This window comes from Vipera berus, assembly GCF_964194415.1.
Source record: "Vipera berus genome assembly, chromosome: 5".
Taxonomy (NCBI): domain Eukaryota; kingdom Metazoa; phylum Chordata; class Lepidosauria; order Squamata; family Viperidae; genus Vipera; species Vipera berus.
Window position 1 is genome coordinate 38,448,062 of NC_138207.1, and position 15,121 is coordinate 38,463,182.

A 15,121-nucleotide genomic window follows, 5' to 3' on the forward strand; every position below is an offset into this window, starting at 1 on the left:
TGAGCTGTATTATAGGTTCACCAATCAGCTTAAAATATGTGAAATGAAAGGTCATTCATTTTTATCCAAATTAAAGTGGATGCATTTTAGTGAAAAAATGACTATTACTACATGGGGCTTCAGAAAGTGCATTTCAGTCATGCTTCTGTCTGGAATCTCATCTTAAAAGGTAAAGGTAAAGGTTCCCCCGCACATGCATGCTAGTCGTTTCCGACTCTAGGGGCCAGTGCTCATCTCCGTTTCAAAGCCGAAGAGCCAGCATTTGTCCGAGGACATCTCCATGGTCATGTGGCCGGCATGACTGGATGCCAAAGGCGCACGGAACGCTGTTACCTTCCCACCGTAGTGGTCCCTATTTTTCTACTTGCATTTTTACGTGCTTTCGAACTGCTAGGTTGGCAGAAGCTGGGACGAGTAACAGGCACTCACTCTGTTACGCGGCACTCGGGATTTGACCCGCCAAACTGCCGACCTGATCGACAAGCTCAGCATCCTAACCCACTGAGCCACTGCGTCCCTTAATCTCATTTTAGTCCTCTAAAAATTACTTCTTGATAAGGTTTCTTTCCTCAAACTCTGGAAATTAAAATGTTTTATTCCCTTTTAGTTCTGCAATTTGGCTTCATTACTATCTTTGTTGCTGCCTGCCCTCTGGCCCCTCTCTTTGCTTTACTGAACAACTGGGTGGAAATTCGTTTGGATGCTCAGAAGTTTGTTTGTGAATATCGACGTCCAGTTGCAGAGCGGACCCAAGGCATTGGCATCTGGTTTCATATCCTGGAGGTCATCACACACTTTGCAGTTATTAGCAATGTGAGTTATACTGGAATATATGGGAAGCAATCAATAGAAATTGTACAAGCATAGCAGTTACAGCCCTGAAATACTGTAATTGGATTACACTGAACTTACAGTTCAAGCATGTTTTAATTTTTACTTATGTTGTAGTTTCCTGTTCCCAAAGCAGATTAGGATTTAAGGTGAACTCAACATGATCTAATTCTTTGGTGACAGAACTGGCTTACAATTGCAAACACAGAGATTGCAATATCCAAGTGGTAAAGGAAAGGTGCTGCAGATTACTGATAGAATGTATCGTTATGGAATGGGTTGGTTGATTGGTTGGTTGTTGGAGAAAGGTGGAGTTAAGTGAGCAGGTTTCCTGGTGAGAGGATGCTCTTGAGAGGCAGAAACATACTAAAGTGCCTCTTGGTGTCTGTCTCTACAGTCCCAAAATTCCTGTTGGATATTCTGAACAGAAATTTTAATACTTGGTCCCAATATAGGAAGTGAGCAGTAGGTTGGGCTAGGTAAGAAGCAGTGAACTAGATGCTCAACGATCTGAGGTAGAAAGAGGCTGCTTGTGTTTCTATGACTGTTGCTGAAATTAAGTGCATATTGTGCCAAGAGTAAGAAGCAAAGAGTTCTGTGTGTCACTCACACACTTAAAAAAATGAACTTGTCTTCTTTTAGGCCTTCCTGATTGCCTTTACTTCTGACTTTCTTCCTCGACTTTATTACCAGTACACTCGTGCTAGCAATCTAGAGGGATACATTGACTTCACTCTGGCCTACGCCCCTAAATCTTTTGACTTGAACAACAATGCCACATGCAGGTGGGATCTCCTACTCTTATAGCTGTTGAGGGTAGCTGTTTAAAGATGATTGCTGGTTTAAAGTTCAAAGTAAGCTATCTCAAAATGTAATTCAGTGTCAGAATTTGAATGTTTTTTGTCCTGGCTTGTTGCATATTGACATATTTGTGTGTAAAGTAATAGTACACACCAATTAAGGTTTACTCCATAGTTGCCAAACGTAAGAAAATCTCTTTTACATTATGTATTTACTTAAAAAAACCCAGATGTCGTTTAACTGCACTGCTGGGAATGCAGTTCTTTACGTGACACTTTCTTTGCTCATAATCAAGTACAGGTAGTCCTTGCTTAACAACCTATCACTTAGCAGCCATTAAAAATTACCACAGGTCTCCCAAAAGCTAATTACAATCCTGTTTTGAAGTTACAGTCACTGAAATGCCTCCAGTCATGTGTCCTTAGCACTGATTGCAGGGATAATGCAGAACACCCCCCCTCTTTCCTCTACACTGAGTCCCTTCAGGCCTTGGGCCTGCTCCCCACATCACCCCACCCCATCATCCATCACACACTTTATCTTTTGAAGATCTCTGGATCTCATGTTGAGGAAGGAGAGCAGGCCACTCATCCTTGGACTACATGGCTGCCTCCCGAAAGCAACCACCATATTTAGCATGCCCACAATTCCTTGTAGTTGCACCACAATGGTGGCCACTTCTGGGAGGTTACTACTTGGCCCAAGGACCACCCATCTGCTTCCTTGACAAGGTCTGCTTAGTGCTGAGGAAAGTTCTAGAACTCCAGAGATCTTCAGAAGGTAAGTGCATGATAGGAGACAGGAAATGGGGAGAAGGTTTAAGCTCTGTGTGGCCTCTATGGGGAGGGAAACACTTGCAGGATCTAGTGTGTAGGGAAAAGCAGTCCAAGGGATATGGGGACCACAAGAGGAAGGAAGTGGATCACAGGGTGTTTCAAGAGATGGCGGAGGACTTGGGAAGGCCAGGACAGGCAGGCCTGGACCTGCACTAGGCCTCCCAGGATCTATTGCATCCTTGAGGCACCCCATATTCTGTTTAACAATCTGTAAATTCATTTAACAACTACATCAGGGAGAACAAGGGATGGGGATCATTAAGCGAGCCTGTCTCACTTAAAACGGCCGTCACCACGTGCAACCATAGTGGGCAGGCTCTGTTATTGCCATAGGTCAAGGACTACTTATAAACAGGAGACACTGCCTTATATTAATTCATAGAGTAGCAGACCGAATGTAGTGCACTAAATTTCACCTGGGCTAATTCAACTAGTGGCAGCAAGAGACATCAGAAATTAACCTGGAAAACTTGTGATTGCTAAGCTGATCACTGAATTGTTACTTAGCATGGATTTTGAAGCTGTTATCTCCACAGGTACCGAGCCTATAGAGAACAAAATGGCAGATATTCACTACCTTATTGGAATCTACTGGCAATCCGACTTGGCTTCATCATTGTATTTGAGGTACATTGCATTTCAGGGTACTATTTTCCATAAACTTGTTTCTTAGAGATCTTATATTGGTCATTGCAAAATTTAGCACATTTAAAAATCCTATTTCTAGTATTTCTCCCTTGTGTTAGCACTAGTATGTTAAAAATGAATCATACTGCATAGTTTAGATTGCTCGAAGGAAAATTGTGCTGTTCTGAAACTAAAGAAAATTATTTGGCCATAAAATACAACAAAATTATGGTACAAGTTATGTTATTGGAAATAGCACTAAAATTTTGTTTTAGTGATAAAAAATATTACAGGTTCATAAATGCCAGAAATTCTGTAAATTTTTGGAAGGAAAATTGGTGATATGGAGAGAATGCACATCCACCGTATCATGTTTTCACATTAAAAAAGAACCATCACCAAAAATTGCCAAACCAATAAGAAAACAGGCAATCTAAAGCTCACAATCGTTTTCTAGGGAGACATCTGTCGATTTTCACATTCCCTGGCTTAATGGGAAATCATAACTTTCTGCATATCATATCTAATTGGGGTCATCATAATTCAATATCCATAAAGTTTCCATTTGTATTCTGCCCAGCCTGCTGACCATTCACAAATCTTCCAACTTATTTTCTTTTACCTCTTTCCTAGCATGTAGTTTTCTTCATTGCACGTATGATTGATATGATGGTACCTGACATCCCAGAAGCAGTGGCAATAAAAGTAAAGCGAGAACAGTATCTTGCTAAACAAGCCTTGGCTGAGAATAAGGTAAATCTTCCATTATTAGGAAAATGAAGACATTTTCTTTGAAAAACAGGACACAAATTTGCTTAAGATCATTGTACTTCTATGGATAATTGTTTTCTATGCAGGTAGTCCTTGACTTACGGCTTCAATTGAGCCCAAAATTTCTTAAGCTAAGTGAGACATTTGTTAAGTGGGTTTTGCCCCATTTTATGACTTTTCTTGCCATAGTTAAGTGAATCACTGCAGTTGTTAAATGAGTAACATGGTTGTTAAGTGAATCTGGTTTCCCCATTGGCTTTGTAGGAACGTTGCAAATGGTGATCACTGATCCCAGAACATTGCAACTGTCATAAATATCAGTCAGTTGCCAAGCATCTGAATTTTGATCATGGGACCGTGGGGATGCCACAATGTTCATAAGTGTGGGAAATGGTTATAAGTCAAGGACTATCTGTACTGCATGTTCCAATTTCTTTTAGGGAAAAGTATTTTTTTTATTAAATTAGATGAAACTATAGGTATTGAGTAGTAAAGTTGAGAAGTAAACTTTGTTTGCAAAATTAATTATCTCTTGGGTTCTTTCTCCATTCCCCTTCCTTAGGTTGAGTTACCAAGAATACTTTAATAACATAAAATAAACATGGAGGGTTAAAATGACTTATGTGAACCCTCACATTTCCTTTGATAAAAACTTCCTACTATCTTTGTAACAATTTATACATTTTTGAACTGAGCTGAAGAAGCTTCTTAGAGAAGTGAAACATCTTCAAAGAATAACAAGAAAGTCTAATTGCCTCTTGAAAAAGCACCTTTGGCCCAACCATGACCTGGATCACTGAGAATCTCTATAGACAATATATACATTTCTTTATCATATTTACTGTCATGCTTTATTTTAATTACATTTTAAAAATTATATATCAATCTGGAGATTTTGGTTTTACAGTCATATTCATGCTATTACACTGTAATTTATCATTTCTATGTCTTTTAAAAACAGGTTGTTCCTAAAGTTATATAGTTTAGGTTGTTTTTTGTCTTTCCTTATACTGGTCAAAGGCTAAAATATTGATTCACTAATAAAAAATAGGACTTCAGTTTCTTTTCATCAAGGTCCATTTTTCTTCCCTTCCTCAATAAAATAACCTTCCCGGGCTGCCCGCGGCTCAGCTGAGTGATTTTCGCCCGAAACAGCGCCGATCAGCTGTTCGGGCGAATTTGAAGCCCCCTCCTCGGGAGAAGAGGAGGGGGTGAGGCCCCAGGTAGGGGTTGAGTTCTCCGGGGCCGCCTGAGCTTGTAGCTTGGGCGGCTGAAGGATTGAACTCCCCCGTAGCCTGGGTGGCTCCCAGCTGGTCAGCGTCTCTGCTCCGGACTTCATGGAGCAGAGCCAGGCGTCTGCGACCACCCCTGCCTGAAGGAAGGACTATGGAATAAAAGGAGCAGGCAGAGCGGTACAAGAGGAAAAGGTGAAGAGGATTATTATATTCTACTCTCTAGCTTGATGGACTTTTTAAACTTAAAGTGAAAGTGCGTCACAAGTGAAAAAGATGGCGGCTAAACCTCCCTCAAAAACTCTTCGGAGTGCTGGAACTTCTCCGGTACAACAATCATCATTGCAGGCGTTGCATCTTCCTGATGTATTGACATCGAAGGATTTACAAGATGCTCTTGAAAAACATGCCCAGGTAATTCTGGAATCAATGGGTGATAAATTTGCACAGATGGAGGCGAAATTGGAGAGGATGGAACAGAAGTTCAGGGTGATGAAGGCAGACATTTTGTCCTCAGTGTATAAAGTGGCTGAATGTGTGGAAGAATTGGAGGAAAAAGTGGAAGATTTGACTCAAAAGAATGCCATATTAGAAGCAAAAGTACTGGAGAATGAAGATTTAAGAGACAAAATGGACAGAGAATTGAGTCTTGCTCAATATTACCAGATGCAGTTTGCTGTTAGAATTAGAGGTTTAAAAGAGAATATTAAGGAAGATCTAAAGCAGCTGATTTCTGAGGCTCTGGAAGTGGTATTGAATCAGCCAGCATCTGAAATAAAGGGAGGCATGGATAAAGTGTTTCGTGTGAATTCATGGATTGCAAGACAGAGAAAGCTGCCTAGAGATGTGGTGGTTTATTTTACTAAGAGGGAAATTAGAGATGAAGTTATACAAGTTGCCTATGATTCTAAAGTGGTGATTGCTGATCAAGAAGTTTTGGTTTTAAAAGAAATTCCTCCAAAGATTTTAAGGAGAAGGAAGGATTTTATATTCCTCGTGCAAGAGCTCAAGCAACGAGATATAAGGTTCAGATGGGAGATTCCAGTTGGGTTGATGGTGATGTATGAAGGTAAAAGGTACCGTCTGATTACTGTGATGCAGGCGCGAGATTTTTATAATAACGTTTTAAAAGCAATCTCATTATCACTTCTGGAAGCTGCAAAGGGATCTGGAGAAGGAGAACATCAAGAGACTGAGGATGGACAGACAGAGGAGAATGGTGCTGGAGGAGATCAAGCTACAATTTCTTTGGATGATCCTGGAGAGCGGAGGGTGACGCGTGCTGCTTTAAAACGATCAAAAAGAAAATAATAAAAGAGCAAGACCAGCAGAAGTCTATGGAACTTCCACAATGAACATCTAGGAAGTTATCGCAATGGACACGTGGGAAAAGATTTGGGTTAGGAACGTAAAGAGAGAACTTTTATAACATGCTTTATAGATGGCATTTAGATCCTAAAAAGTTTGCAAGTATGTATCCGGACTATCAGCCAAAATGTTGGAGATGTGGAGATGAAGATGTTACATATTTTCATGTATGGTGGACTTGTAAAAAGATCAAGGCTTTTTGGATAAAAATTTGGTGGAATATGTAGAAGATTTTTAAGCAAAGGATAAAGTTTTGTTCGTAAATTTTTTTTTTGTTTTTTTTTTTTGTTGGGGATAATTACGGACGTTACGGTTGTGGACACTAATTATGTGAAATTTAATTACGGCAGCAAGACTTTTGATAGCTCAGTAATGGAAGAAAGAGGAACTGCCGATTATAGGAGAGTGACTTCAAAGATTTTTGACCTGGCAGAGATGGTGTAGATTTTGGCCTAAGATTTTTCGCAAGAACGTTATATTATGGAATGGAGAAAATGGATTTATAGGGTTAAGAAGTTTCATGTAGCATTTGAATAAGTCTTCTTTCTTTTCTTCTTTTTCTATTTTTGTTTTTCTATATATATTTAATATATATATATATATTATCCTATATAAGCTAGAGAGTGATGGATTTTAGAGTTTATGGATGTTAGTATATGGTTGTTTATGATTGTTTTTTTTTTATATACCTTGTATTTAGCTCTGGGAAGTCGGGGGGGGGAGGGGGGGAGGGGGGAGAGGTAGGGGGGGAGGGAGAAGGGAGGGGGAGGGGGGATTTTTAAAGGAAAAATTGTATGTTAAAACTTTTTAATAAAAAAAAAATAAATAAAATAACCTAAGAGTATTATTTTCTTCTCCCCTTCAGATTGCTCCTGACACAGGCCTTAATTACAATTTCATAGAAATTTGCCCCACAAAAATTAATAGAATCATAGGGCTGGAAGGAAGGGACTTTTGAGGTCTTCTAGTCCAACACACTGCCCAAGGCAGGAGTCCTTATATCATCCTAGACAAATGATAGCTGCATTGGTTACCAGTTGTCTTCCGGGTGAGATTCAAGGTTCTGGTATTGGTCTTTAAGTCCCTACATGGCATGGGTCCGGAGTACCTCGGGGACCACCTGCTGCCGGCGTCAACTTCCCTCCGCCCTGTGCGCTCCCACAGAGAGGGCCTCCTCAGGGTGCCTCCGGTCAGAGAATGTCGGCTGGTGGCCCCCAGGGGGAGGGCCTTCTCTGTGGACACTCCGGCTCTATGGAACCAGCTGCCGGTTGAGCTCCGGACAGCACCGGACCTTCGCTCCTTCCGGCGCGGTCTGAAGACCCATTTATTTGAACAAGCTGGCCTGGCCTGATGGGGGATGTTAGGGTTTTTAACAGGTTTTATATTGTTACTGTTTTATCTGGGCAATTATTTAATTCTTTTTTAATTTTTGTATTTTCTATTTATATGTGCCCTGTTCACCGCCCTGAGTCCTTCGGGAGAAGGGCGGTATACAAATTTAATAAATGAATGAATGAAATGAATGAATAGTACAATCTTTTCCTGAAAACCTCCAGCAATGGAGCACCACAGTTCCAGGAGGCAGGCTGTTCCAGTGATTAATCACTCTCCCTGTCAGGAAATCCCTTATTTCCAAGATACTAACTATTCACACTAGCCATCAAACCACCAAACTGTTACATTATCTGATAGTTAATGCTTCATTCATTAGGGTAGACTCACTATTTATACAATGTTAGTCCAAATATTTGCATACATTACACAATGCAACATTCAACATCCCTTTTGGCAAGAGCTTTTTTGCATTTTCTGGAATGGCAGAAATATTAAGGAATAATTTGCCCGTCATGAGCCTTGTTAAAATATTTTATCCAATAACATCCGCCTTCCCACAACCAGATGGGTATCAATTTTGGGAATAGAAAATGCAAAGCCTTGCACATCCATTTACACGCATAACCTTAGCGTACTTTCTACATTTGCCTTTACTGAATTACCAGAGCCCCTGAGGGAGATGGGTGGTCTACAACATGAAATACAAACAAATCAAATAAATGTCTTAAGATACCTTGTATTGCTGCTCATGTATTTTTCAATTACTAAGAATCTACAGTACAAAACTAAAGGATGCAATCAAATTAGCTCCATCACTACTTTTCAGACTACAGCATTTAGTCATGATGTCAAGTTAATAATTTTTTGCTACTTTTTTAAATTATTTTTTTTGTATTTTTTGAAGCTAATTTGTTATATTTCCTGCATTTTAAGAGTTTCCAACATGGAGAACTAATCATAATTTACTCTCAGTGAGGCCCAACCAACAAAACAATTAGGATAACATTATTTTAAATGTTTACAGATCAAGGCTTCAACCTTTGCCTATTTTTCCCCATTCAAACTTTTGATTATGAACACTTTTGTTTTCCAAAACTGAATTACTATTTAGCCTGAAAAATACCATTGGAGTTGTCAGTTTTGGCGATATTTGTCACCATAAACTAAATGTGGAAAAAGGGAACATGACATCTGCTTAAACTGCAAATTCTAAGCCTTTGTATAACTCACATGCAGTTATATTTAGGCACAACTGAACAAGCAATTTTAAATGTGACAAACTAAGAAAAAATGGCTAAACCAAGATTGGATCCTGTCACATATGCATGTCACTGTATAAAACAGAACTTGAATAATAGACTTAGTTTTGTGTGTATTACAATGGTCATGTATATTTCTTTGATAACCTCCCTCAGCTACATTCTCTTTGATGGAAAAATGTATTAGACATTTCTTTTTCTTTTTGGGACAGGCTCTCATTGAAGTGATAGATGTCGTCAATCCAACCCAGCCTGGGGAGAAGGTAGCAAAATAAACATCTGAAGATCTGGAAGCATTTGGCTGAGATCAGATAATCAAGCTTCCATACAAGAGTAACCTTCATAGAGGAAGTACTGTGTAAGCTGACACAGTATGGACATGGAGCTGTTAATTATGTAACACACTGCAGGTGTAGAATGTGCCTCAAATCTTTAAACCTTCAGAAAGTTTATCCATATTTACCAAAGTAGTGATTTCATGTTTCTTGGAGAAAAACAGTACAGAGAAAATTACAAGACATACATAAGAATTTTCAGTCTGTTTCTCTCCTACCACCGAAGTGACTTGTAAATGTAGTGAAATTCAACAGCTGTTATTTATGATAGTATAGGAATCTCTTGGTTTAGAGAAATAGTAGGAATCTGCAACACTAGAATAGCTCATACTGGTTTGCTTTTTGAAGCATATACTAAAGTTACATGCTAAAGATTACTGCCATATAGCAAGTCAATTATAAAAAGGAAACTTGCTTTCAGCTATCCAAAAGGGGGTTTTGCCTACAAAAGCAACATGGTATAGTAATCATCTTCACATCCAAGTTTCTTTCAGCTGGAATATGTTTCAACAATGTGCATGTACCATGAACCTGTAATCTTTATCATGCTTAAATCAATACGCCTGCTGGCAAAAATTCAATAAGCAGATGAAATAGGTATAAATTTGCTTATTACTGTTTGGAACAATATACAGAAGCAAGGGTATATATTTTGTTAACAGGATAGATAGGAATTGTAATTTGGAGTGACTTTTTTAAAATAAAACACACACAAAGCTGTTTCAGGTTTTATTTTTTAGAATTTATAAAATTCCAGTGTCATCCATACTCATGAGCCTTTATACACATTTGCATATAATCTCCAAATTCCAAAGTTAAGGCCAAGGGATCATTGCCATGGAAACGTAATATGGAAGACATTAAGAGGACATGGAGCACACCTCCACAGATCAACTGCTGCACACTACATGGGACAGAAGAGTGAAGTATTTTCAACAATTTGAACAGACGGCAACATTAGAGCCATGCTCAATGGCAGTTAAGCCCAAAACACATGTGCAAGTGATGTGTGACATTCAAACACCAGGTCCCACTGGCAAGGCATTAATACTTCTACCCTGTTTTAGACTCCTGCTCAGATAGTGATAGGGCTTCTCCTGTCCCAAGTGGAACCATCCTAGAGAAACAATTTCTCCTTCTTTCAATTAGGTTTATTTAAACTGAGAGGGTTTTTTTTTTCTTTTCTATTGAACTAAAAAGCTAGATGCTTTATAAACCATTTCTCAGCATATATTCTGGGACGCAAAGGACCTTGGGGAAAGATACAAATGGCTCAGAAAAGCTCTTCAGAAGAGAGCAGGAAAGACAGAGAGCAAAGTTGGCAACAGACCCAGCACTGCCGCCAGCACCTTCAGCAGAAAAGAGAATTGTGGCTAGAAGAGCAACTTTAAAATACAAGCAGCCTTGTATCAGTTTATGGTAGCAGCTAGAGTGCAGCAACTACTGGTGTCAAGACAACAGGACAAACACTTGTTGCCAACTACAGAAGGCTTTTGCTGAATATAGGTCTAATCTCCCACTCCTACCGCTGGCCATCAAAGAAAGACTTCATCTTTAAGAATGAACTGCAATCAAATTCTTCAATTGTAAGTGAAAGCCACTCCTCACTTGCATCCCTCCAAGACTTAATCTCTGTTGCAAGACGAGAGGCCAAATTATGTGGCAACAGTTAAGATCATCTTTGCCAGCGGAGAAACTGTCACATACATAGCTAAAGCCACACACATATATTCCTCTTCTCACAAAGGAACAATAATCATGATATCAGGAAGCAAGAGGAGCTTATCTGAAGAAGCAGGCCACTGTCATACTGGCTTGAGGTAGAAAGAAGGCAATAGTAAAAAGCAAAAGACACACCTTAACCCTGGTACTTAAATGCCATCACTATCAAACTAGGGGGAAAAGGGCAATGCACTCTTAACACTGCACTAGTCACCCAACATCCTTTGTGTCATGCTAACATGGCACTTTTGGTTGAACCAAGTTTTCTTAGATCCAATAACACTGTCAGTTTTCTGGCTCTTGTTTAGCCATACTACAGTTGGGAAGGAATGGTAATGCAAAAAAAGTGAAGGGGGAAAAACTGATGACGAGTTGCAATTCAGTACTCACCCCAGTGAAAGAAGAATTTTTGTGCACTTAGTGCTGCAAATTAGCACGACAAGGACTGTGACCCTGCTAGTGCTTTCTGGTGTCTCAAACTCCAGGACAAATCATTGCTCTCTCAGGTAAGATTAATTATCTTACAAACAGTGGAATTAGTTGGACAATTGGAGGGGGGGGGAAGATTAGCAGTGAAAAGGAAAAAAACCTAATTGCACACTACAAAGGTAAGGCCTTGGAAAAACGGCAGGAAGGGGAAGAGCAAATATTTTGGCTTTTAGAAAGTCAAGGAAATGTGATTCCTGAGGTTGAGAGACAGGAAGTATATTCCTAGATGCTGTAAGGTGATCTCCTAATGGGGGTTAGAGTGCTTTATATAATGTGCTTGGGAGGCTTGATACAACACAATGACCCACGTGATAGGCTGAAATTTGAAAGAAAAACTGAATATATTTTAGGCTGGAATTAATATGGAAAGTTTTGTTCCAGATCAAGGGGAAGAAAAAATGGCAAACAGAAGCGTAGCGAGGCCTGAGTATAAGGATAACAGAGGGAGTAAGCACTCTAATTTCATTAAGAGACCCCTCATTAACAATCTGCACTAGATCCAGCCAGCAGGGCAGAATTCAGGAAATATTTTTTTTGTGGCAAATGGCTGGATAAGATTGCTGCTTTCATGTTATTATCGCTTGGGACCCCATGGCAGAGTCTTGGGAGCCACCTGAGCTCCAAAACTTGGAAAATCTTCAGAACTGCTCATATCCGGGGCCTGCAGGGAAAAGGAAGGACATAATTTTTACAGATACTAATGTTTGATTAATAACTGTTAAGAGTAATTTCACTTCCAAAAATCAAACCACTGAATTACTGAAAAGACACCAGTAGTTCAGATACTATAGTACTGTACAGACAATGCAGATATTGCAAAGGTAATTCCAACTAATAAAATCTTAAAACAACAAATATGCACTTGACTCAAAATTACATTCAGCAGCCTGCATCATACCCATATTACAAAGAGTCAAAAAGTGAATCATGCTTCACAATTTTCTACAATTTACTATTGAGACTGTAATATTCCAAATGCTCTTGTGTGCAGGACAGAAGAAAAAAAATATGCAGGTCACGTACAGCAATAGCTGAAAAAATATAGCATCTCTCCCTATCAGTGCAAAATCAATGTAAAATGGAATTAGTGGGCTACTGAAAAAGAGTTTATATTTTTCAAAATTGGAATGATTTTTTTCAGGTGTCAGATATAAATTTCATACCCACAAACCACTGTGTTTTTATGTCCAGCCCATACAGGTCTTAAGTCCCCACTATCAATTTGGGTGTATTAAACCAACATTTATAACATCTTTATTAGTCATTGACTATATTTTATACTAGTCTATATACTATGCTAATACTTTATACAAGAGGTTATGAGATTCAAAATGAAAATAAATGAATGTGTTTTTTTGGAAAGAATAAAAGTAAACAAAATCCAGACTACTAAAAATATAACAAGAAAAATGCTAAAAATCTGAATACTCAAAAGCAAGAAGTTTTAAGAACAACCATTTGTCTGAAATGGTATAGAGTTTCTTGCCTGAGCAGGGGGTTGAACTAAAAGACCTCAAAGGTCCCCAACAGACATGGTGGAAGAAGATTCTCTCTCACCATCTCACCTTGCCTTGGCTTTCATAGAGGCCGAAATCTAAATGAAAGACTCAGGTGAGTCCCCATGTCTTCTTCAGCCCAAGAAAAGTTCACTACATAAACAGCTCCTACCTTCTCAGTATTGCCTGCTGTCCATGGGGCATCTCTAACCACAAATCCCTTTGATGCACCCTTAGCTTCTTCATGACCATGTGGCTTCATGTAGACTTGCATTGCCTCATTGTCTACTACATCAGCCAGCTGCAACGCCAAACAAACACACAGCTCAGTTAGCATAGTATATACACAAACATAAGAGAGTAATGCTGTATGGAATATTTCTCCTTTATAATATTTTGAATCCATGTAATTAAGTAAGACACATACATATTCCTCCTCCAGATTCAGAATGTGATCAATGGCTTCCTCCACATTGTCAGGAAGTCCAATCACAGTCACGCAGTTGGGATCAGCAGCTCCACTTTGAGGAAAACGTATATCCACCTGGAGAGACAAAAATTATCTCAGATATGGTAGACTAATATATTTGCCTCTCTTGCCCATTTCCCTTGAAGTTTTATACCCCAAAATGATAATGTGACTAATATGGTTATAGAATGCAAGGAGCAATTGAAATTGTTTGGTTTCTCAAAGAAAGGACATTTAAATCAACAAATAATGCCGTATTTATAGGGAATCTGTATGCATCATTAGAACCATGTCTGCTGTGCTTTGAATAGTATTCTGACCACATTCAGTGTTATTCTGGAAACTAAGGATGGAAAGATGCAACACAGAAGTTCCTTATACACCACCAGGGTCAGTACATGATCTTGCTTTTTTTTATTCAATCAACTTGTTTCTGTTTGATTCTCATTCATCTGCTGAAGCAAAAAAGCCAAACAACTTAGCTATTGTTATTGATAAACTGATTTCTAGTTGTTTACCAGACGGCACAATGTTTTAATCACCTTGAATTCATCCATAATTTTGCGGATAGCTTTCCCACGTGCTCCAATAATGCGGGCATGGACACGATGGTCTAGGGTGATGTCTTCAGATACCATCTGCTCCAGTTCACCAACAATCTTCATGATGGCATCCCGTGCAGATTCAGTATTTTTCTCATAGCCTGTTATGATAATCTGATCCTGGGCCTAAGGGAGGAAATGTTGATCATTAATGGTAGGCTCTTCAAGTTGCTAGCAAATGATACAAGCAAAATGTCTGAAAAGTCCTGCTGTGGAGACAGCAATGGGAACAGACTAGGCAACACAAATATATGCTAAACAAAACAAAACATTTTTTATATAGGTTCCCATCCTTTCTTCCATACTCTTCACCTGAGATTCATCATCCTTGTCTGGGAATTGTATAGTCACATCATGTTCTGTGCGGATATGAGTGATCACTGCCCCTTTTCTGCCAATGATTTTAGGATGGTATCTGGGGTCCACAGCAACAGTTAACTTAAAGTTTCGCAAAGCCTAGAACAAAAAAGAAGTTTAGGTTTTAAACATTTTCTGCCTCTAATCAAGCACTTTTACTACAACTCTGACAATACAATATAATACAATAGATGCTTAACAAGAGAGCTATCAATATAATATGTCTGTACTTATATGAACTTCTCTTCAAGCTATAGGGGTTCTACTTATATGGCTACTCTTAATAGACATTTACAATGTTGATCATAAGACCCTGGGCCTTTTCTATAATGGCCTCAATTTTCAGAATATCTTATTGCAGGAGGACTGCATGGTTGTGCCTTAGGTATTTATACTAGATCTCACTGTACTAAAATGAATAGATATATTCATTTTTAAATGATTTTGCTATTATTTTACTAAATTGAATATTAGTGTATATTATTTGATTTTATAAACTTGCTCTCCTAGTTGGTGTCTAGTAGGAACAGGACACTGGTAATTTTAGGAGTTTTAATGATTTTGTTACATCAGGCTGGAAAAGGTGGTTGC

At 38.9% G+C, this 15,121-nt stretch overlaps 2 protein-coding genes across 4 annotated transcripts in view; one reads left to right on the plus strand and one right to left on the minus strand.

Annotated features, from left to right (window-relative positions):
• The window catches only part of ANO7 (anoctamin 7), a gene marked incomplete at its 5' end in the record, with an annotated part of 47,708 nt that extends 37,702 nt beyond the window's left edge, over window positions 1–10,006 (plus strand). The window contains 5 exons of the mRNA XM_081329529.1: window positions 608–813; window positions 1,474–1,616; window positions 3,005–3,095; window positions 3,729–3,848; window positions 9,273–10,006. Of these exons, the coding sequence (XP_081185655.1) occupies window positions 608–813; window positions 1,474–1,616; window positions 3,005–3,095; window positions 3,729–3,848; window positions 9,273–9,335 (623 nt within the window). The 3' untranslated portion in view covers window positions 9,336–10,006. The remainder of the gene's footprint in view (window positions 1–607; window positions 814–1,473; window positions 1,617–3,004; window positions 3,096–3,728; window positions 3,849–9,272) is intronic.
• Window positions 10,007–10,111: 105 nt separating this feature from the next.
• Window positions 10,112–15,121, minus strand: part of HDLBP (high density lipoprotein binding protein) — a 62,377-nt gene continuing 57,367 nt past the window's right edge. For all 3 annotated transcript variants that reach the window (XM_081329526.1, XM_081329527.1, XM_081329528.1), the window contains exons 24-28: window positions 14,486–14,629; window positions 14,114–14,299; window positions 13,530–13,646; window positions 13,275–13,403; window positions 10,112–12,267 (exon numbers count right to left, since the gene is read on the minus strand). In XM_081329526.1, the coding sequence (XP_081185652.1) occupies window positions 12,181–12,267; window positions 13,275–13,403; window positions 13,530–13,646; window positions 14,114–14,299; window positions 14,486–14,629 (663 nt within the window). In that variant the 3' untranslated portion in view covers window positions 10,112–12,180. The remainder of the gene's footprint in view (window positions 12,268–13,274; window positions 13,404–13,529; window positions 13,647–14,113; window positions 14,300–14,485; window positions 14,630–15,121) is intronic.